The sequence below is a fragment of the Folsomia candida genome, unplaced genomic scaffold, assembly GCF_002217175.1.
Source record: "Folsomia candida strain VU population unplaced genomic scaffold, ASM221717v1 Fcan01_Sc003, whole genome shotgun sequence".
Classification (NCBI taxonomy): Eukaryota; Metazoa; Arthropoda; class Collembola; order Entomobryomorpha; family Isotomidae; genus Folsomia; species Folsomia candida.
The window spans coordinates 768,846-791,359 of NW_019091195.1; the positions used below are offsets into that span (position 1 = coordinate 768,846).

General features: G+C 38.0%; 4 protein-coding genes across 5 annotated transcripts; 1 reads left to right on the forward strand and 3 right to left on the reverse strand.

Annotated features, from left to right (window-relative positions):
• Nucleotides 1–331: 331 nt before the first annotated feature.
• On the reverse strand, nt 332–4,835 carry LOC110847464. Of its 2 annotated transcripts, XM_035849788.1 has the most exons (7): nt 4,272–4,406; nt 4,132–4,200; nt 3,581–4,063; nt 3,296–3,496; nt 2,846–3,205; nt 2,399–2,761; nt 332–2,317 (listed from the first exon to the last, which is right to left on the reverse strand). In XM_035849788.1, the coding sequence occupies exons 3-7, from the start codon at nt 4,045–4,047 to the stop codon at nt 574–576; spliced, it is 3,135 nt and encodes a 1,044-aa protein (XP_035705681.1). In that variant the 5' UTR covers nt 4,048–4,063; nt 4,132–4,200; nt 4,272–4,406; the 3' UTR covers nt 332–573. The 2 variants fall into 2 exon arrangements, with proteins under 2 accessions (XP_035705681.1, XP_021950104.1); XM_022094412.2 differs by having other exon boundaries at nt 4,132–4,835.
• A 752-nt stretch (nt 4,836–5,587) lies between these two features.
• On the reverse strand, nt 5,588–9,631 carry LOC110847404. The gene is made up of 8 exons (XM_022094344.2): nt 9,255–9,631; nt 8,944–9,180; nt 8,691–8,870; nt 8,430–8,627; nt 8,272–8,344; nt 7,821–8,196; nt 6,449–7,756; nt 5,588–6,382 (listed from the first exon to the last, which is right to left on the reverse strand). Exons 1-7 carry the CDS (start codon nt 9,381–9,383, stop codon nt 7,465–7,467), a joined length of 1,485 nt encoding a protein of 494 aa, XP_021950036.1. The 5' UTR covers nt 9,384–9,631; the 3' UTR covers nt 5,588–6,382; nt 6,449–7,464.
• Nucleotides 9,632–10,019: 388 nt separating this feature from the next.
• On the reverse strand, nt 10,020–14,303 carry LOC110845571. Its single transcript, XM_022092017.2, has 8 exons — nt 13,977–14,303; nt 13,620–13,901; nt 13,366–13,515; nt 13,015–13,224; nt 12,888–12,933; nt 12,548–12,815; nt 12,032–12,478; nt 10,020–10,284 (listed from the first exon to the last, which is right to left on the reverse strand). The coding sequence occupies exons 1-8, from the start codon at nt 14,112–14,114 to the stop codon at nt 10,149–10,151; spliced, it is 1,677 nt and encodes a 558-aa protein (XP_021947709.1). The 5' UTR covers nt 14,115–14,303; the 3' UTR covers nt 10,020–10,148.
• A 199-nt stretch (nt 14,304–14,502) lies between these two features.
• On the forward strand, nt 14,503–19,697 carry LOC118434966. Its single transcript, XM_035849807.1, has 7 exons — nt 14,503–15,600; nt 15,691–15,853; nt 15,923–16,056; nt 16,252–16,569; nt 16,749–16,795; nt 18,742–18,926; nt 18,997–19,697. Exons 1-7 carry the CDS (start codon nt 15,381–15,383, stop codon nt 19,412–19,414), a joined length of 1,485 nt encoding a protein of 494 aa, XP_035705700.1. The 5' UTR covers nt 14,503–15,380; the 3' UTR covers nt 19,415–19,697.
• The last annotated feature ends 2,817 nt before the right edge of the window (nt 19,698–22,514 follow it).

A 22,514-nucleotide genomic window follows, 5' to 3' on the forward strand; every position in this document is an offset into this window, starting at 1 on the left:
CAATCAAATCATGGGTTGCGAGATGTGATAGTAGGGTCCAATGAAATGATAGACCAAGTAACTTCCAGCGAGACCAATTTGTCACAATGATTGTCGTATTTGGTCAAAAGATGAGACCGAATTAATCAGTGATATGAGACAAAAATGCATTATTTATTTAAATAATAAGCACGAAAGAATTGCAATATGCGGGAGACGAAGGCACTCGTTCTACATACATAAACAACTAATCAGCCAATTGAGACCATGCATGTAAAAATAATGCAATGATTGTAGCGCATGTAAGTACTTGTGAGAAATGATGACGAGATTAATATATTTTGTCAATTAATTCAGTTGTTTTACTTATTAATCAATAAATATTTATTTGACTTTCAAGTTTCATAAATAAATTGTCCGTTACAAATGATTTGTCATCTTAAGAAATACAAATATGAAATATAAAATTCATAAGCTAATAGACAAGCCAATATGGCTATTGAAATTTATCTCTAATATTTTCTAATAAATAAGGCAAAATGGTGAGATAAGCAGTGGAAAATTTTACATATGACCAGCGTGAATAATTGAGATTTAATATTTGACACATTTTCTTTTTGGCCTAGTCTTCACCCTTGTGGTGTGGTTTCCTGTACCGATGGAAGCAATTCGTTCGCTGCAGGTTTGTGGAGTAGCGTTGGAGTCGTGTAAAATAATGGAGGGGTCAATATTAGCACCTTGAGAATCACTATTCGTGATGTTAAGCTTGATCAGAGGCGGCTTGGTGGCTGTTGATGATGAACTGCTGGGACCAGATTTTGCTTTCGGCATATTGCATATGGCTGGGTCAATTTCTCTACCAAATTCAGAACAGTCAGTGTTCGACAAACTCTTTGCCGATGAATGTTTCCATCCCTTATGGGCTGCAAGAGCACGGGATGACATGAATTTTTTGGAGCAGAGGGCACAGAAAGTCTTGGTATTAGTGGACTTTGTATACTTTGAAAAAAGTTTTCCCACCTGTGGTAACAATTTCTGTTTACGTAGTTTACACCACCTCATGTGTGCTCGACGTGACATGCACGCTTTAAATATTTTGAAACACAAAGGGCAAGGAAAAGTTGTGGTGGTGGGTTCCTCCATGTGGTTTGACAACGTCAAAGAACTGTTCTGTCCTGCGACAGGAGAAGAAGATGGACAGTCAAAAGTTTTGATTACGCCTGATTCTTGCTTCTTGTTGTTTTTGATTTCTGTCAATTTAGTTTTCTTAATGCTCGTTCGTTTAATCACAGGTTTTATTTCTCTGGATGATTTTTTAGGTGTCAAAAGAGATGAACCTGGATGACAATCACTAACATGCCGTAATAGTTCAAAAGGTCGTGAATACTTTGGCTGAGATGATGGATCTGAATTGCATTCTGGACAGTAATATTTGCCATTGGGTAGTTTAAATGGAAGGAGGGGATTTCCAGTAGAGGTGGATGATGGTGTCCTCCTCGGTTGGGGCTTAGGCTTAACATTGCTCATTTTAATGTTAGCAGCGTCCTCAATTTCTTCATCTTCCTCGACAGGTCTTGAGGGTCCAGCGACCTCTTCTTCACTCTCTTCATCTTCCTCCTCGATTATTTTTGTCGAAAAAATTCCATCACCACCAATATTCTTGTCCTTAATCGAGCCAGGGCATAAGAGAAACGTTGAAGTTGGGTGGAGTACTTCAAGATGTCGATGAACGTTCCACGTAGATGCAAACGACTTTCCTTTGGGGACTGGACATTCCGGGCAGTAATATCCAGTTTTGAGTTTAAATTTCGCCAAAACTTCTCGAATGGTTATAGCTTCCGGACCGTGCTTTTCGGAACTACGACCCAAAACACGTCGGGGGAATTGGCGACGCCGAGCAGGAGTTGGACCTGATGAATGAGTAAGGTTTCTGTTTGTGGGACCTAAGTGACCTGGCGATATTTGTTTTTGTCTTTTCCGAACTTTCTTTTCTTTTTCTTGCTGGTCGCAGAAGTCTTTTTCAAGTTTCATTTTTGCAGCGATTTTACCTTTACGGCCCATCATGTTATTTGTCTGACATTCATTAGCGGCTAAATCTGAACACTTAAGAGTCGATGAAGGATTTGCAGCTTCTGCTAATTTGTCCTCTTCTATACTATGCCGAAAGAGTTCTTCATCTACCGAAGGTGGATGACAACTTCGAATGTGTCGGAGTAACGTTGGCCCATTAACGTAGTTCCGTTTATCGCAATCAGTAATAGGACAAATGTATGGTTTTTCTTGAGTGAAATCAAGGTGATGTGTGGAACCCATGTGAGCATCGCGATCTGTCCTAGTTCTGCCAGTAAAGTAATAAATGCAACTTACTTATTATATTATTCATGAACTTCATTTGCGTTATTAACGTAACGTTAATTACCGGAATCCTCGTGTACACAGTGAACAAAGCATCGAGAATGTTCGGTGGGAAGGAATACTTCTACGTTTGTCATTGAAATTCACATTTTGTTTCGGTGGCACGGACAAGAGCGATTTTCTGTACTTTGCACCTTTGTAACGGAGATCAAAGCCTCCAAGTTTTGTGATGATATTAGCCGATTTAGTTTTTGGTTTACACTTCACACTGGGTTGTTGGTTCACACTTATGGGCGTCTGTCTGACCGGTAGAAGAAATGGTTTATTTGTTAGAAAATTATTGGATGTATTCAGTGAACGCTGTTTTTGCGAGGGCAGTGGAGCAAGTGATGGTCGTGCTGAGATGGACTTGAATTTTCGTCTGGGTCTAAAAATTCAATGCATGTTGATACAAGTTAAAAAATTTAAACATAACCTTTAAATTATAGTTCATATTTTACACAATTTTTACCCATGCAATCTATTTTTCCTGATAAGGTCTCGAATTTTCACTAATTTTGCATTTCTCCTGCTCCAGAACGGCTGAGGTAAATTGTGACGGACACTTATTTCTGGTGGCAAAGAGGTGGCGACAACATTACTCTTGTCGTCGTCTTCCTCGTCATTATTAGCGTTTTTGTCTGACTCAGTCTTATCAATTTTGTTGTTTGGTTGTCCGATAGTACTTGTAAAGTATTTTTCTTTTTCCTCAACTGTATGAGCATGAGTCATATGGGATGAAATTCCACGACGATTACGAAACGACTTGTCACATTGTGGAACTGGACAAGGCAGGAGACGATTCTCATAATTGTGGACGCGTTGTATGTGCCTGAAACGAAAATATTACAGTTTAAATAAAAAATAGTTTACTGATTGACAAGATTCGAAAAAATATATGAATTATTCAATTCCAACTCACTTTCTCATGTCAGAGTACAGAATGTAAACTTTTTCGCAAGTTGGGCATCGGTGATAATGATCGTGAGTGTTTGTCCGATGGAAAAGTAGACATTTTCTGTTGGCAAAAATCTCACCACAACCAGAATCAGGACAAGAATGAGTCTCATGGAGGAGATCTTCAGCTTCAAGTGGGGACATGGTGGAAGGAACGGTGGGGACGCTATGCAGATATTTAATGATTAATTAACTTGTATAATGAATGGCCCAAATAGAAAAATGTGAATCATTCATAATAACCACTCACCTCAAATCTTCCAAATGCTTCTCCAAGTAATATTCATATAAAAAGCTCATTCCACAAAATTGACACAATTTGAACTCCCCATCTGTATGTTGCCTCTTATGTTCTACTCGTAGAGGTTCATGTTTGTCAGTCTCGAGTTGCTCAATCCAGCAAATATTACACTGGGTGTACTTTGTCTGATTCTTCCCGAGTTTGGCGAGCAATTTTTCTATCCGAAGTTTTGATCTTGTCTCCCGTCGCATCATTCTTTTCATGAGACGTGTTTTTAGTTTCAAATAAGACTCCTCCGTCGAGACTTGTGATTCTGCTGGTTTTGATTCTTGCTCTTGGTCATCAGAATCGGAATCCTCCGAAGATTCTGAATCATCGGATGACTTATCGTCGTCATCATCATCAGAATCAGAGAGGACTACCGTGGTGCGGGGGGTGTTCTCGGCACGTCGCAATGCATCGGATGCATTCTTCATCGTCAACTCGTTGTCACTAAAGAGAAATGGATCAAGTTATTATACGTAAAAGTAAGATATGATTTTTATAGCATGTTATCTTACCAATCATCACTATCAACGATTCGAGGGGGGCCTTTGACCTGGATGTTGTGTTCTCGATCCAAGTGGATCCTGAATTTCGAGACGGATGGTATTTGAGCGTAGCAAAGTTGGCAAAAAATAATCCGTGTAATTTTTCTTACTACTTCGACGCGAGTACGCCCGTAATTTTTTAGCTTATTTTTCGGCGTAGACTTTTCAGTTTTGATTTTGGCGTCAGTGTCCGTTTCCTGTTTGACATCGATGTTAGTATTGACAACTACTAAGTTTAGTAGTTTTCTGTCCCCACTGCTAAGCTCGGGAGGTTCAGTCTTTATCTCTTGAGATGATTCGTCAATGTGGTCATTGTTTATTTCAGTCGTAATCTCTTTTTTGACTTTCGGAGTGGTGACAAGGTCTTCTGTGAGAATATGTGGGGAGGAGTCCTCGTAATTTTGTACATCTTTTTCATTTGTAAGTTTAGTTTCAGCAGTGTCGACACCGGCAACTGGTGAATGCCGGAAGTCGCCGTTCTCTTTTTCCTCCATATTCTGTGATAATTTTAACTATGTTAGCTACGTAGGAAGGAAGGAAGAGTCGGTTAGACTTGGTCAAAACATGACCATTAAATATATTTTTTTTTACTATCAATTAATTGCAGTCACTTAAAATTGGAGAACTCGCACGCAACATAAATCGACTGACAAGTTGCGAGTCACAACTTGAACGTGTTGTGCAGAGTGAAAGTATCACGTGGAGTTCGTACCCTTGCCTCGCCCCGATCTCGTCTTCGTCAGGGTCTCACGTTTCCCAAGCTGCTGTGTTGCAGTAAAATACATTTTTTTTATGAAATTAATTCAGATTTGATTAAAACTCCTAAAATTAGATTGCATCAGGGAGATAATGATGACACTTGTAGTCTAGATCACTATAAACCTTGGTAAAGTTCAGGTGATAATTGTTCATTCATACATGCTTATAACACGCATGATGAACAAAGGAGAAACGAACAACAAGCTTATTTCACTCATGGATATTTAGTGCTGTGACTATGAGGCAGAGTGAGACTGTAACACCATAATGAGACTTTCATTACCCAAACCATTTGAGGCAAATTGATATTGATACTAATTGTTATTGCAGCTAAATGTGAATAACAGAAATCAGAATTAAATACTAAATAATTATGTATATTACTTGAAGGATGACAACAATTACTTGAAACAGTAACCAAATTTTAATAATATTGATGCAATTTCTAAAACTGAATGTTGATTCATTAAAAACTAGCTTCTGAGTTGTGCATTTTTTTCTCTCATTTTGGAACGAACATAGATAACTTACCTAATTTCGTTTCTGTTCCAGGCAGCTTACTGAATTTTCCATAAAATATAGTAAATAACAAAATTTGAACAATTTATGAAATGTAGAAAGCGAGTGGAAAAACCAGTCCTTTCATTTATGTAAGAACACCTCCATGTATATGCTTATCATTTTTCTCAGTTTATTATCAGATTTTTACAGTGTCGAATATAGTAGAATAAAAGTTAGTTAAAATTTTTGATTTTCAATGATGCTGCTCGTAATAATATAAATATATACATATATTTCTACAATATACTACAAATGGTTATTGTTGGAGTGTGAACAAACCAGGAGTTCTGACATTAGTGAAAGTGAACCTGGTTAGCCACTGATAATTAGAAGAATTCTCAGGTACAAATCAAGGTCAGAAATCTGTAATGCATCCACAATGTCCTGAAACTCCGAAGAACTGCACATCTCGAGGACGGTGATGACTTGTTCCAATACTTGCGCCGATGTCGAAATGCCAATTATTCTTAGTAGTTCAATTTTATCAGAAATTGGCAAAAAACAAATGCCTGGAGGAGAGTCAACATAGCAGGCCGGATGCGAACTCAATGCAAAGGTTTCAATCGCACTACAATTCATAATAACTTCTTTATTGGCAATCGGAACGAGGACACCTTGCAGACAGGTCATCGTATTAAATAACCAGGTTTGTCCATCTGAGGTAAATTTTGAAATATTTTCTAAAAACTTGTTACAGAATTTGTTGCCATATTCGAGAGCGTAGCCATTCGGACCACATGGAACGTTTGCCTCGAGACAGCGAGTGTAGAATGAGCAGTCCTTCGGAATTGGGAGACATTCCTCAGTTTGGGCTTGAATGCCGTTTTTTGAGGCAGTGGCAAAAATCAGTGTGATTACACAGAATATTTGAAGAAAGTAAGACATGGTAATTGGCGATTTTCTGAAATATTGAAATATTAAAGTGCAAGGTTAAATAAATTGGAATTTGAAGACTGTACAGTTTTACCGTATGATAACGAGGTATTGATAAGTGAAACTCGGTTTCGAATAAAGTTCTGACACAGATTGTCAATTGGACACGGGGTTTTAAACCATTTGTAAATTAGTCCGTATTGATTGATTGATTGGTAGGTTTTTAGCCTGAGTCAGCGTTTATGGAACCGTCATGTACATCCGTCCGTCCTTCCGTTCTTAAACACAATAGATGAGTTGTGACTTGTGAGAGTTACGAAATTTGGGAGCAGGTGGTTTAACAAGGTGACCCATTCTGCTTTTGAAGTTGACATAAAAAACTGGATAAATGTGAGAGTTGATGATGATTAAGAATATTAAATATGCCAGGTGTATAGAAACATGTATGCCGAGAAGACAGTAAGATAGATATAATCGGGGTCGTTGATAATAATTCTTGGGTTATCGGACAAAAATTTAAAATGGGAGTCTGACCCTGACTCGGACTAAATGAAGTCTGCACTGTAGGTTTATTTTATTCGGTGTCAGCACGTTGCTGTTCTTCTATTCTAGAAGTCACACGTACGAAATCGAATATGCATAAATTAATATGTATATTTATTTGAAACACGCGTTATGTTAGAATCTAACATATCAACATATGTACCTGAAGAGAAAAATACGCCATTATCTAACAGTTAGATAATGGCATAATTTTTCTTCAGGTACATACGTCATAAGTATCATATACCTACAAGTGTCTTGGGTGTTCTTAAGATTTCTTTTTACTAACTAAATAATTGACGGACAATGTGATTGTTATAATTGACACGAACGAAGAGAAAATACGTACCTATTTATGTACATATAACAGAGGTTTATTGAAGTAGAAACATACGAGAAAAGCACACAATATACATGTCTATTCAATAATTGTATTTTGTATTTGATAGCCTCAGGATCAGTCTTTGGGAAATTGTACGTTACATCTGCATGAACGTATTTCATGTTTTGATACTTGTAGAATTTTCGTGAGACCGAGCATTGAATTAAATTGATTCGCCGCAAAAACTACAAAAACTGTAAAAGCCGTTCACCCATCCAATTAATGCTGTCTTGAAAGATGGACACCACTCCAAACATGGTTACATAAATATCCATTATTTCATAAATATCATTATCCAATTTCCCATGCATTTGTGTTTTAGGTTTGATATCGTGTTCTGCTCCATAGCAAAACATACAGGATCTTCCCTTGAATTGAAGTGAAAACGCGGGTGGCGTTCCCTTACTGGGATCAAAATTCAAAATTATGTAGACATTTTTCTCGTCAAACTTGTATTGTTCCCGATCATGGTGAAATCTGAGGATAAAACAAATGATCACAAAATTTGACAATTAGATATTTTTTAATATCAAACATTTACAATCTCTTCAGTTTCGAGCTTTCATTTAAAATACGGACGACCCGATCTGTTTTCAGGAAGGTAGAGGAGGGGCCATCATTGTAAGAATGACAATTCCATTCCCAATCGCAATTTTTTTTAATGGTGTTCCGATCATAATTCTTTCCGTATTGAATTGGTGACCAAGTCCAGACATCCGAAGGGACGAGGGACACATTTGCATCGCGATGTTTTCTTAGGAATGAATCTTGTTCAAATCTAATGGCGACAGATTGCGAATTTGTTGGTGCTATTCTCCATATGCATGTGCCCCCAGAGAGAGTAAAGTTATCAGAATTGTCATTCGGTTGAAAGGAGAAGGTTCCTTCAGTCATGGTTATGGCTGCACCACCACATTCTATCAAATTATTAGCAAAATATTTTGAAAAACTTCAAAATTTCATGATTTGAATGAAGTAAGCAAAATGTGGACCTGAGGATGTTATTAAATTTTTAGGTATCTCCGCCGTGTCATTTGAAATGTCGTGTATAGTTATGAGATTAAACTGTAAATTAATGGCATGCGCTTAATATTTCCTGACCAATTGTACATGTTATTGTTATCTATCATAAATTCTACCCAATCCATACCTCTGGATTACTGGATACAAATGTGTTGTATTCCAACAATCTTTCAATCCATGGGTGTACCGAACTGAGCGATGGCCATGACCATGTTTTCGGCAAGTCAAGAGAATTCACCACACTGAAGAAATGGAGTAAAGCGTTGTCCTCTTGGGATCGATTATTATTGTCCATGCGATCTTCCACCAAATTATTATCAATGCTCTGGAATAAATATAAATTTTGTCAATCAAGAATCTTTAAATGTTATTTAAATTTTTAATTTACCATCGTTGTTTTGAATTCCACGATGAGATTGCTATCTTCCAAATTGGTTACGGTCTCGTTAAGCAGTAAAATTTTTTCAGCCAAAAGAGAATTTTCTTGAATCGATATAAAACGATTTTCCAACTGGTTGAATTTGAGGTCAATCACTGCTTCCATGTATTCACGATTTTGCTGAAGGCGCTGCAAAAATCAAGTGGTATCTAATTTTATAATAGAAAAACATCATTTTTAACATTACAAAAAACTATTTAACCTGTCGTAATCTGAGCTTAAACTTTTCCACAGTGCCATCGTCCACCCAGCAGTCATTCTGCTCCTCACGAGCGTTTGGCGAGGAGGGGTCATTTTGCAGAGGTTCTAAAGTTCTGTCGAATTGGATGAAGGAACGGTACACCCCGCCAGTGCCAATGCCAGAGGGCGAGGAAGGTAACACTGGAATGATATCTTGTCCCTGTGGCTTGTAGTCAAGGATGGGGGCACGTCTTGGGAGCTGATTTGTAATCATCAGAGGTTATTTTGGGACCAGACTTTTACGTTTAAGTTAAAATTAGTCTTCATGCATACCTGTACATTCTGACTCCCATCCAATCCTCGCTGTTGTCCAGAAGTAGTCGTAAAAAAGAAGAGAAAATTTAGCGAAAGAATAATAACTTGGCTATTTGAAATTGGTTTGTATCTCGAAACTGGGAACATTTTTGCAACGTATTTAAAATGAGTCCTTTCGTGGTCTCAATAGTCGCAATGAAAATGAGAATCTTCCAGATCTGTGTGCGAGAGGGATGACATTGTCAACTGTTCCTTGGGATTAGAAAAGGTTATACAGGTAAAAGACTTCGGTTTGTATGCCCTGCTGGATTTGTGAGGTTAACGGATGGGCCAGCCAATCGTAAAAGAAAAATATAAGCAATATAAACGTAATGTTTTTCACTGCAAGTGTAGATTTTAAAGCATTGAACTCAATATTACATCCTTTTTCTTTCATCTGGCATAACAATGCATGTGAAAAGCAAGATGAGTTTACAGGTGCTGAATCACGCGACCCATAAAGGTTCATGGAAAACCTTAAATTCCAGAAAGGATTCTCTTGTACCAAAAATAAATTGAAGTAAATAAAAGATCAACACTCCAGCATGAGAAAGAGACAGATTTTCCAAGAGAACCTTTTCTTGGAAAATATGGCACTTCTCGAAGGACCCTTTTCCAGCAAGATGGCCTTGAACCCAAAACATAAACTTGACAAATGGACAAAAATGTGATGGAGTCCTTTATATGATTCAGGTTAGAACTATGCACCTGCCAAAAGTTTTATAACTTTGCCAGAATTTTTTAATTGCCCAAAAGTAATCACTTTATTTGCAGCTTATCAGTATGTATCTAGATTTTAAACACATCTGTAGAATAATTGTCAGTCATGGCATAATGAATCTCATAATAAACATATGTATGCATTTAATATGGTTAAGTGGTTTCCCAACTGAACTCGAAACCATGTCCTCCAACAATTAGATCAGTCTTAAACACGACAATAATCGGTTCACCATCCTTACTCGTTATTTGGTCGGATTCCTTAAAATCTCCGCAATATCGATCAAGTCTGAAAAACCATTCGTTTATATGTACAAGTGGTTGCATCACTATTGCATTTTAAGATGAGCTTTGTACAGTGTCGGACAGATGTCTACGTCCACATAGTCGCGTCAATTTCATTTTCAAATTGTCACTGAACTACTGAACCAATTTTCATCATTGATATATCAAATTCTCACAAATTTAACGTAATTTCATAGCACATTATTAGTTTTCCGCTAAAAAATTTATTTTAGGCCAGAGATGTATTTTAATTCAAAATGAAAACAATTGGATGGACAAAAGTCAACGTCCAGTCAGAGAAAACATACAAAAAAAACTGTAATTTATAAGGAATGTTATAACAATTAATTTTTAATATTTGGTTGGGCCTCCGTTCGCTTTAAGGACGGCTTCAAGGCGTCGAGTCATTGAGTTTACCAAATTCTTGGTCACATCTTCAGAAATGGTTTCCCAAACTTCACGAATTCTGGATTTAAGGCCCGGAATTCCTGAAAAAGATTGTTTTCTTATTTCTCTTTCAATGTGGTCGCACAGATGCTCAATGGGATTCAAGTCTGGAGATTGGGGAGGCCATTCTAGCTTCGGAATTTTTTTTTCTTGAAGTATTCCATGGTGGACTTGGCAGAGTGTTTCGGATCGTTGTCTTGTTGGAAGGCAAATCGTCGTCCAAGTCCAAGTTTTCGAACAGATTCCTGGATATTACGGTCAAGTATTCCCTGGTACTTGTATTGGTCCATAATTCCGTCAATAAATTCCATTTTTCCTGCCCCACTTGAAGCCATGCATCCCCACACCATTACCGACCCGCCGCCGTGCTTAACTGTGGGGTTGAGATTTTTTGGATTCAAAGCTTCTTTTGGATATCTCCACACTCTACGACGCCCATCTGACCCAAAGACATTGAACTTTGACTCGTCAGTCCATAAAATATGTCCCAGAATGTTTGTGGCTTGGAAATGTGGTCTCTGGCAAACTTCACTCGTTTGGTTGCATTCCTCGGTACAATAAGAGGCTTCCGGACTGCTCTGTGGGATTTCAAATTTCCCTTATTCAGTGTTCTTTGGATGGTCATAGGACTAACCTGTTTGCCGAACATCTCCTTGATCTCGGTAGATAGCTTTGGAGCACTAAGTGAGGGTGTAACGTTGACTTTGTTGAGCACGTGGCGTACTTCTCGGTGAGCCAAAATCGGTTTTCGACCACTTCTGACCTTGTTTTGGACTGAACCATTAGCTCTAAAGTTCTTAATGATTGTCTGGATGGTTGTCCTTGCTAATTTATACTTGGTCCCTATTTGTCTCTGCGACAGCCCCCCTTTTTGTCCACCCTTCCAGTCCTGAATGACAAGATCTCGAATAGCGATAGGAATTTCCTTGCGTGTCGACGCCATCATATTTTTCTGGAAGAAAATTATTTAAAAATTAATGCGGCATATGTTATTAATAGATTTATTAAGTTACCTGATTTTATAAATTGGAGAGATTTTTGTTGTTAACAATTAAAGTGAAGTGGACGTAGACTTTTGTCCGCTCAAATTTCATCCTCTCTCGCTCTGCACTATGATTCTCAGTTTTCCCAGAATTTTCAGAAATAACTCATATGTTTTATGAAATTACGTTAAATTTGTGAGAATTTGATATATCAATGATGAAAATTGGTTCAGTAGTTCAGTGACAATTTGAAAATGAAATTGACGCGACTATGTGGACGTAGACATCTGTCCGACACTGTACGTATAATTTTATCCTTACCCCTTTTTGTCAGCCACTTTACCAGAAATTGTTCCATATTTCTTCACACGAGAGTTTGCAGCGTTGAAAAAAGTTAACGAGTCTTGGTCACAATCGCCCCAAAACAGTGATTTACGAATGCTAATATCATCCACGAAAATATTAATGGAGTTGATTTTCTCTTTTTGTTGAGGTGAAATGGTAAAGGTCGCAATTTCCGGTCCTCTGTACCACTTTCCTGTGCCAAACAGCCACGACCAGGAAGTTTTTGGGTAGTCAATTACACCATCAAGATCAGTGTAGTGAAAGTGGTTATATTTCACAGGGCTAACGGAATCAATCGGTATTTTCAGCCCGATAGATTCAAATTTGAGCTTGAAACTGGGCGCAATTTTATCCATGGATGAGACTAAAGTGATGAAAACTACTGGACCGTCAACGATTGTGTCGGATTTGTCATTGTGGCGTCTACAGGATAAGTGGGAAGGATTATTTTATGCATTACATACATACAGATAACACATAATTTCCACTTACAAAACAACAGGCCCTTTTATGCCCGGGTTCCCTGCATCTTTAAATGAAAAGAATCCAAAATACAGTTTGGGGATGGAGGTCAAAGTGTGTATGGCGAGATAAGTGTCTCGTCCGCCCGAGGGGAAGTTGTCTTCTATAAGATTAAAGGCTATTTGCTGATGCGATGTGACACGAAGTGTCCAGATACATCTCGATGGGTAAAACTCGTCATCTTCTGGGGGAGAGAATGCAATTTCGCCAGCGTCGCCTAACACGATTCCTCCACATTCTGCATAATAAATAATTGTTAAACTTCAAACAATATTGGGAATCTTTAATCATCATAAATTGCCTGTTTTACCCGATTCGGACGATCTTCTCTGCATCCGATTTTCTAGTTGAAAGGACTGCATGGAAATACATATTTATCAAAAGTTGACTGTAGCAAATAATCAATACCAAAATCAATAAGAACTTGGAGGACTCACTCGTTTCTTAGAATTTCGAAATGCTTGAATTGAGTTGGCAATCGGGGTAAATATTTTATACGTGTCATATTCCTGTATAAAGCTGTTTAGCCAGTTTGCAAATTCCATTGCTAGCTGCGTTTGGTCGTCTTCGTCGTCTTTAAAACCGTGTGGGAGAAATTCTGTAGAATCGCTTCTGCGTAATGTTTGCATGGAATTGTTTTCCTGAACCTAGGAAAATATGTAGCTGTATGTACGTAGGTATATATGAGTTCAGGGATGCACATACATACATAATTTATGTGCGTATCGGATGAAACGATTTCATGAAATCAAACAAAGTTAAGTAATATCAATAATGTATCAGTTTACCTCGCTCAGTGTTTCAAGTCTGACGTATAAATCTGCAAACTGCTTGTCTCCAAGTAAGGTAGAATTTTCATATACTTTCAATTTTTCTTCAAAACTTTGAATTTTATGATTGATAAATTTTTCCAGTTTTACGTTTTCTTCATTGATCATCTACATATTTATAATTCAATAATTAGAATTATTAGTTACTAATTTTAATTATTGGACTAGCTGGTTGCACAATAATTTTTACAATTTTTGATAAGCAATTCTACCTGGATCAAATCATCTTCCAACGTTCCCAGCATTTGATTAACGTCATCACTGTTTTTCCGCAGTGGTGTCCCATTACTAGTTGGCGAAGGAAGATTGCTTTTCGTCTGAATTTCTGCCCCATTTGTTTTGGAGGAGGATGACGAAATTGACGTGGATTTCACAATGGTTATCGGCAATTGCGATGAAAAGTCGTCAATAATTGGATCCCGCAACAGGAAATCGTTATTTGCATTGTACACGTCCCAGGAAGAGGACGATCCCGGGTTTTGAAGCAGTCTTGGCTAATATTGGTCAAATTTCAATTCTTGGCAATGGAAGCATAATAATTCTGACGTTTTGTGGATTTACTTTATTACCTGGCTCTTTTGTCTCTGTTGACTTTGTCGTGGTTGTTGAGCAGAAGCAAATTGGCATGAAAGGATGAAAGAACAAAAGATGATGACGATGGAAGTAGTGGCCCTACAACTGATGTGGAAATGATGCCGACGCGGCATGTTGTGTGTAATTAAGGTAGTGCTTAGTAGTGGTTGAAACAGGATGCAATAAATTGATTCAGGCACACACACACACACTTCAAAGTGAGTAAAGTGAGACAACAAAACGCAAGTCGGGATGAGATGATGTGAAAGTTGAAATCTCGTCCGAGTGAGCTTCCACTCAAAACTGATTCTGAAAGTGGGGTGAGACTCCTCAAACTTTTTGGGTGAATGGGATGTGGATTTGCAGTGTAAATTTTACAGAGAGTATAGGAGAATGGCCTAGGTTACAATTAGTGAAAGGACAGCAAGGTACCGTTTGTAAGTATGTACCTATTATGTACTGAAGGAGGCTGAGGATGAGTGAAATGGAAGCTTTATGTATACTTTTAGTGGTCCAGGATTTGCTGTCTGTAAACTGAAATTGTACATTGTACATGGATTTATAAAAAAAGTCTCAGTAGAATAAAGGAACTGGGATGTGTGACGAGAGTGAGTTTTGAGTTTAATGATTACTTTTCTCTAATGGACAACTTTCTGTATTACGAGGTATAAAGCCCCAAAGTAAATCTAAGGCTTTCATAATATAATATTTATGATTTCTTGTAATTAGTAAGTTTAGCCATAAAGTTTTATCTTTCAGTCAGGAGTGTGTGCCACATAAAACTATATGTGAAAGAAGACATTCTGGAGCATTCGTACTTCCATGTGAAACCAAACGAGACCCAGCAATTGAATTGTTCATTGAAGAATTATTCTTTATAAAATTGTCAAAGAAAACTCGATTCCATAATTTTATTTCCTTCTTTAGCACAAGGAAGGGAAGAGATTGGTTTCAACCAGGGTGCATAAACTTTTTTGTTGTCCGTGGTTTCTCCTTAGGAACCACGGACAACAAAAAAGTTTATGCACCCTGGGTTGCAACCCATGGAGAGCGAATACATACATTCGATCAAAGAATTGTTATCCTTAGGGAATTGCAAATTAGGGTTTAAACAAATAAAAATCCACAAATAGAAATGTTTTTTTTCTTTGAAAATGTCAACGAAAACTAAACATTGCCCCACTCGATTGTGTCATAATGCACGCCACGCTTGAGGATACAGGTGCAGGAGAAACTTTGCGAAAACGACTAAAACGGAAGTGTGTAGTAAAAGTACACAAGTCTCAGATTTGGGCGACCATGAACATTGTATGGAGTTACGCGACGATAATGGCAGCGGTTCAAGCACCGTGGAGAAAGTCCCATCAGATATCTAATGCTCCCAAGTGTGTGTGTGGATCATGAACATTCGCAATAAAGACGCGCACCGAGTTGGACGTGTCTCACTTTCCTTCCTCTTCAACAACTGGGATCATTTTACTGTTCGATATAAAGATCAAAGAAGCAGGAACCGGAAACCCTGGGAAGAATCTCATTTTGTTCTGACGACAGAAGCAGGTGGTGTTCTTTCACATGCTCATAATTCCAATACCATTATGTTGAACATAAATAATTCAGCAGGTATTGACAAAGAAAGTGTGATTTAAAATTGGAATTTTTGACAAATCTGACAATTTTCGCACAATTTTCTATCTATTCACGCAATAACAGGTGGACTCGTCTACTGCTCGTCAGTTTCACAAATAAATTCCACAATGGAAAGTAACAATCTGAGACACACTATTACATCCCTTCTTGGCACGACGCTGGCTTTGGCAACAATCTTTCTGAATAGCTTCCTCCTTTACACCATCTTTACAAAATCTGTCATCAGGTTTAAGCTTACGACTAATCTAATTTGTCTGTAATTGAGTAATTGTAATTGTTCTTTTGGTATGCGCAGGCCACTGAACGCTTTAATTGCCAATCTTGCCTTCGTCTCTATAATTTCGGCAGGACTGGGTGCCGTTTATATTAGTGGGTTGGACGTCGTCTTGCAGAATTTGTGGATTTGCTCGGTCTTCTCGTATTTTAGGAGTGAGTACCAAATCATGAGTTATGTAAAAGTAAAAAAAAACGATGAATCAGATAAAACCAACCACGTGGCGAATGACTGGTAACGATTTGTAGACAGCGATAATGTGTTCAATACACGACTATATATTGCGTAATGTAATTACAAGGTATCACTAATCACCCTAATACACCGAATTTGTCGTCTATATCTTGTAGATGTTGGTATTAGCCTGATTTCTCTCTCCGTCCTAAGCATCAGCTACGAACGCGTCAGAAAAGTGGACCCGTCCGGTGCTGGCGTGGAGGGAAAACTTTTGGTGGGGCGCTTAATTGGAGGAATTTGGATACTTTCTCTTATAGGCGCAATCCCATCTTTATTTGTCACCGTCCTCGTGCACCACACCCACTCGGACCAAACAGTTCACTACGTTTGTATGAAAGCTCCACCCGGTGACTATTTCTGTGCTGGGCTTATGTACGAGGTGATGAGGTCTTTGATCTTCCACGTGGCGATCCCGGTTTATATGATGTTCGGTGAGATGTGACGCTGGTTAATGATTTAATCTGATTATTTAACTAAGCAGTTTTCTTCACCCTTGAACTTTCTCCATCTCCTTTTGCCACACAGATGTGTTTTCATGCATGTTTCTAGACTCATTCGTATTATGCTTAATAAGAATAATACGCAATAAGAATTTCCTATTGGTTTACAGAGCTCTATCGGATTCGAGCAACTTTGAAGCATTTCTTTCATTTTACGGTGAGTAAGGTGTATTGATATTATACATTAGGTTACTAATTTAATTTAGGTAATTTTCTTTGATTTAAATCATCCGCATATGTTTGCTTTTCGTGTACAAAGTCTAATTACACAAACGTATCTACACAATTGCAATAGGTAATTTTGCGTTGGCAAGTATGATATATTCATTCATGGCACACTACATAGTCTCAACTTAAAAAGTGATAGTAGAGTAGACGACTATATTAGGTTAGTTTTAAGGAATTTCAAATTTATTTTTATTCCATTGAAAAGCCAGTTAAATTTCAAGTAGAAAACATGTATTAAACTTGAAAATATATTTCTCCTGTTACCACGAAAAATTGATGATGAAAGCACCATCAAAAATACGCACGAAATTAATGGACAAAGTGTATCATTCCCGGGTCAGAAATTTTTTTTTGACCCCGACAGTTATATGGGGCTCAGAACAGACCTTTTCCCCAATTTTAATCAATATTTGGTGGTGAAGTTGTCTGCGGTTCGAAAATTCCAACGTTAAACCTAAAGTGCAAATGAAGTCAGAAATATTGATTTTAATCCGGTTTTTAACGAATTTCGCTGTAAATGCTACTGTAGACGCCTTCACAAAGGTCGGAGGGTTTACATCCGATATGGACTAGTTGAGGGAGTGCTCCAGTTTCATCAGGACGTTTATCAAATATTTTTTTTAACTATCTCCTCTCCTTAATCAAGGAAATTGGGCTGTTTTTGCTCTATTCCGCCGATTCCAACCAAAACCATGAATGGAGCTTGATAAGATAACATTTTGACCTTTATTTTGTAATCAGCTAACCCTTAGAATATTTGACATAAAGCGTGTTAGTTTTTTTGTTGAAATATGTTTCTGTCGTAAAGAAATTATCATCGGTAAACGGGTTATTTTTTTTTGGTTTTTTCACCGTACCGTTTGGGGAGAGAGGTCGAGTTTTTGACCCTTGCTTAAACTTGGGAAATCTGTAGCATGTGACGGTTTCTAATCTAAAAGACCTACATCTTAGGATCATTTTTTAGTGCTCATCTGAATTGTAAAGTTGAAAGGTCATTTATTTGGACCAAATCTCCGGCGTCAGATAGAGATTTTGTGCTATTCTGGTATTTAAAGCTTCGGACATCACTGTAGTCTTTCTTGACCTTGGACCACCGAAACCTTTATACCAAAGATAGACACTGTGTCTAGGATTACTTTAATAGTTTTGGCAACCAGATCGTAGTTGTACTTGGACTGCTACACTACATCAAACATTGTGCATTTTTTTCTCGTGCAAAAAGTGAAAAATTATTGCCGCGCGCGTGTAGCTAAGCTTCTCTAACTTTTGACCTAGTAATGTCAAGTAAAAGCGGTGAACACCAATGATAGGCACTGAATGTATGCACAAACCGCAATTGACCTTTTAATTTTATGTTGACCGGTTCAAAAACTACGCTCTACTATCACTTCTTATGGTAAGACTATGTACACCTGCTCGACAATTGCTTACGCAAGAATAGTTCGTGGAATAAAAAATGCAAGCGAAACCTAAACCCACTTGAACTTTCCCTGAAGGATTACATACTCTTCTCCGTTTACATCTCGGATTACACAGTAAATTCATCCATCAAGCCATGCCATGATCTCAGAATTTTCTGGTTTTCGGTATTATATTTAGGCATTATTGCATCCGTATATCAACATGGATATGTGCATACCTGTTGCACTTACGTAAATATTTACTCCGTCCCCCACGTTTTCACAAGAGTGCATTTTAATATTTAGATGATGCTCTTTACATAGCGGTAGCTTTCTCTCTTGCATTTAATGCGCTCTGATCCATTGGAATTTATAAAATTAAAATAAATGTAGTTATAGTTCAGTTGTGTGGGCCAAGTGAAAGGCAAGCTTAAATTATTATGTTTCGTCCGTTGTACACATGTCCATCATTCAGGTGCCGTGTCTTCGGATGCAGAGACGAGTCCGTCGGATACGATTTATATATATCAATTCCATGGTTTTCGTCCTCCTATGGGTCCCCTTCGGTGTGGGCGTGTCGATTTATAAGAATACAACTTTACAAGCGAGATACGATAGATTTATGCAGCATCCCGAATTGGACTGTGAGGATGGAGTCAGGTTGGTGGTGACAAATTGGCAATCATGCACAATTTTAATAAATTAAACTATCTCCTGACTTGTGTTGCAGATCGAACTCGTTCTACATCTTGGTCTCACTCTTCTACTGCTACGTCCTCCTTTTGCCAGTCCTCATATTCTGCAGCAATGACGCTTTCTCCTCTAATCTACAGTCGTGTAAGGGGAAAAAAGAGAAGCACAAGGTTCTTGACACGAACTGCAGAGACGAGGAGGATAATACATGTGGTGACATTGGCAATACTGTTACGAGGAGGGAAGGAGATACCACGTTTGCTCGTACTAGTGTGAGTGGTGGAGATGAGTTTATTGTGATGAATCTACAGCAGAATGGATTAAGTATTGAAGATGACAGGAAGTGGAAGGAGAAAGCAAGTAGTGACGATAAACTGAAAATGTCAGTGTCTACTAATACGATCGAAGATGGTAATACTTGTCCCTCCTGCGTACCTGGAGAGGTTCTCATCTGACAGATTTCCGACGCACGAGGAAAACAAGTATTGCTCACTGAACAAAGATAATTAGCAGGGAGACATACATAACTGTTTTGTGATTATGTAACAATGTTTACAAGAGTTTTAATTGTTACCGATGTAATTAAGCGTAAGGTTGTGAAGATACATTAATAGTTACACGCATTTATAGTGCGTTATTGTACCTTGTGGATCTGGATGAGATAACGATGTGATTTAGGATTGAAAGACTTGTTAACTTTTGTTATATTCTTGATACATTGAAAATAAAAGCATACAAAGCGCAGCCTGGGCTGTCATTTTCTTCCTCTTTCAGCGTTTCAATAATTTCGAAAACCAGTGTGGACTACCCTGTTAGGTTACTCTGGCAGTAATTTATTCCAAACTTTTAAATGAGCAAGTTGCTGGGTGGCTGGATGAGCAACTCATCCTGTGTCGTTTAAGTTAGTGGTGGGCTTTCACGACGACTATCTAATACTTCCATAATTTTTAACTGACTTTGTCAGTTTACTTTTGTGTATGCTAAACATGTAACTTTATGCCCGTGATAATAATGCAAGTAAGTTTCATTTTACAATCTCTCGTAAGTATGTGGGTTTGATATGCTTCTTTGATGTGGTTTCCGCTACTACATTACATTTATTGCTTTAACTTTAAGTAACTATTTTTCTTAGGTGAGGCAAAAGTAACTATGGGTGCCCGCAAAAAAAACGTCACCATGGTTACGGCGAAGCCTAAGTATGCTTTCGTATACACCCTTTGAAACTGTAGACAAGGCTAGAGCCAAAACGGTTAATCCTACGCAGAAGGTGTAAAGAGCAATCGTGCAGACGAGAATGAGGAGATGATGTTTTACAGCTTTCCTGGTAGAAAAGTTGCATTTTGAGCCCCCAAATTTCAATTTGAAACTTTACAATCAAAATTTGAGACACTTATGTCAAAGGAATATATGCATAAAACCTGATTTTATTGTGTACAAATCGGTTATGCATCATTTAAAACAAATCCGATTAAGATCGGTTCAAAACTGAAAGAGTTTTGATGGAGGCATCTGAAACTATTCATGTTGCTAAGCATTCTTCATCAAAATTGCAATGTAGCTGGTTGCTATTAGCAGCCAATGTAACAATTTACTAAAAATAATAGTAGTTGTGTTTAAGAAATTTCTGGTATAAAACATTTAGACACGCACTAGCTGGTCAGAGAAGAATAGTTTAACAATTTTGACAAGTGGACTTAATTGTCTGACAATATGAATCACCTAAAATCCATGAAATAAAATAACTTTAAAAAAGCTTCCTTATGTGAGGCGCTGCTAAAAGTGAAAAACAAGATTTCTGGCCTTATCTTTTAAATATCTCGTCCCCTCATCATTGTAACAGGAGATGGTGGCTTTGCATCACCGCGATGCCAGACATTTTACGCTAAGCTTCTGCCAATAAAGAATATATTCGCAATAATTGGCAACTCGCTGGAAGAAAGTCTAGGTTCACGAATTTCTCGAAATTATCATTTGTTACTTTCTCGTTCGTATTGAGAACTAGTTGTGCTACTAAATACAATTAGCCTTTAATGTACTACTGATCAATTGTTTATACATAGTCTTACCATAAGAAGTGATAGTAGAGCGTAGTTTTTGAACTGGTCAACATAAAATTAAAAGGTCAGTTGCGGTTTGTACATACATTTAGTGCCTATCATTGGTGATGACCGTTTTTACTTGACGTCACTAGGTCAAAAGTAGGAAGAGTTTAGCTACACGCGCGCGGCAATAATTTTTCACTTTTTGCACGAGAAAAAAATGCACGATGTTTGATGTAGTGTAGCAGTCCAAGTACAACTACCAGGGCCCTTACGAGGGGCTGCCAGGTGGGGGTTTTCCCCAGTGCCGGGCCCCGAAGGGGGCCGGGCCCTGGTGTCCACTACAAAATTTCACGGAAAATTATTTAAACGTTTCGAAGATTTTGAGCAATTTCATAGCGTGCCAATATCGAACAGAAACACACAATAATCACCCTAAAATTAAAACATAGTTACAAAAAAACTCTTTTCGCTTTTGAGTAGCAATAATGATAACCGGAATCTCGAGGGCCACAAAAAAATTTAATTTTCTTAATATTTGCATAGTTGATAGAGGTGGGTTTTGTGAGTGCAACGATACCAATACTTTGCTTCAACTCCGCCCCTTCCCCCGGGGGTAGGGGCCAAAGTCGCAAAAATTGGAAACGGGGCAGCGGATTTCTCCATGATGGATAAAGATATCGAAATGATACTTTCACTAAAAGTTTCCTAATTTTTTTCTCTACAACCCGAATCGAGCATTTATGGAAATTCGAAAAACGAAATTTCGAAATATAACTTGGAAAAATTTTTGATGAAAATTTCAAGTCTCACAACACCCCATAAATGAGGTAGCGTTGGAAAGGCCTCGGCGAGTGGATTAAGAATATATATGCTTTGTGGGGTCTGGGACAACCCCCTGCGAACATAGGGCCAGAAGAATATTTTTGAGTTTCTCCCATTCGTGCTTCCGTGTTAGCTCCCAATCCACTGCTGTGTTAAATTCTGGACTGGACAGACGCAGATTTTCGTACTTTGCCTTCTAAACTTCAGGGGGTGGTCCCAGACCCCAAAAAGTATATATAATCTTAATCCACTCGCCGAGACCTTTCCAACGATACCCAATTTATGGGGTGTTGTGAGACTTCAAATTTTCATCAACAATTTTTCGTTATTTTATTAAGTTATTTTTCGAAATTTCGTTTTTCGAATTTCCATAAATGCTTGATTCGGGTTGTAGAGAAAAAAATTACGAATCTTTTGGCGCAAGTAGCATCTCGATATCTTTACCCAGCATCTTGAAATCCGCTGCCCCGTTTCCAATTTTTGCGACTTTGGCCCCTCCCCCCGGGAGAAGGGGCAGAGTTGAAGCAAAGTATTGGTATCGTTGCACTCACAAAACCCACCTCTATCAACTATGCAAATATTAAGAAAATTAAATTTTTTGTGGCCCTCGAGATTCCGGTTTTCATTATTGCTACTCTTTTGTGAGCCTAAAATAATTTATCCTTGATTCTTTCAAATTATTAAAATGGAG

Excerpts from the sequence above, each read along its gene's own strand:
- LOC110847404 (XM_022094344.2), bottom strand. The coding sequence starts at position 9,383 with ATGTTCCCAGTTTCGAGATACAAACCAATTTCAAATAGCCAAGTTATT. Across the intron at positions 8,628-8,690 it reads TGGAATTCAAAACAACGATG|AGCATTGATAATAATTTGGT; the intron begins GTAAATTAAAAA and ends TATTTATTCCAG. Across the intron at positions 8,345-8,429 it reads TTGTATCCAGTAATCCAGAG|TTTAATCTCATAACTATACA; the intron begins GTATGGATTGGG and ends ATTAATTTACAG.
- LOC110847464 (XM_022094412.2), bottom strand. The coding sequence starts at position 4,655 with ATGGAGGAAAAAGAGAACGGCGACTTCCGGCATTCACCAGTTGCCGGT. Across the intron at positions 4,064-4,131 it reads ATCGTTGATAGTGATGATTG|TGACAACGAGTTGACGATGA; the intron begins GTAAGATAACAT and ends ATTTCTCTTTAG. Across the intron at positions 3,206-3,295 it reads CTGTACTCTGACATGAGAAA|GCACATACAACGCGTCCACA; the intron begins GTGAGTTGGAAT and ends TTTTCGTTTCAG.
- LOC110845571 (XM_022092017.2), bottom strand. The coding sequence starts at position 14,114 with ATGCCGCGTCGGCATCATTTCCACATCAGTTGTAGGGCCACTACTTCC. Across the intron at positions 13,516-13,619 it reads TGGAAGATGATTTGATCCAG|ATGATCAATGAAGAAAACGT; the intron begins GTAGAATTGCTT and ends ATAAATATGTAG. Across the intron at positions 13,225-13,365 it reads GACTTGAAACACTGAGCGAG|GTTCAGGAAAACAATTCCAT; the intron begins GTAAACTGATAC and ends ATATTTTCCTAG.
- LOC118434966 (XM_035849807.1), top strand. The coding sequence starts at position 15,381 with ATGAACATTCGCAATAAAGACGCGCACCGAGTTGGACGTGTCTCACTT. Across the intron at positions 16,057-16,251 it reads GGTCTTCTCGTATTTTAGGA|ATGTTGGTATTAGCCTGATT; the intron begins GTGAGTACCAAA and ends TATATCTTGTAG. Across the intron at positions 18,927-18,996 it reads GACTGTGAGGATGGAGTCAG|ATCGAACTCGTTCTACATCT; the intron begins GTTGGTGGTGAC and ends CTTGTGTTGCAG.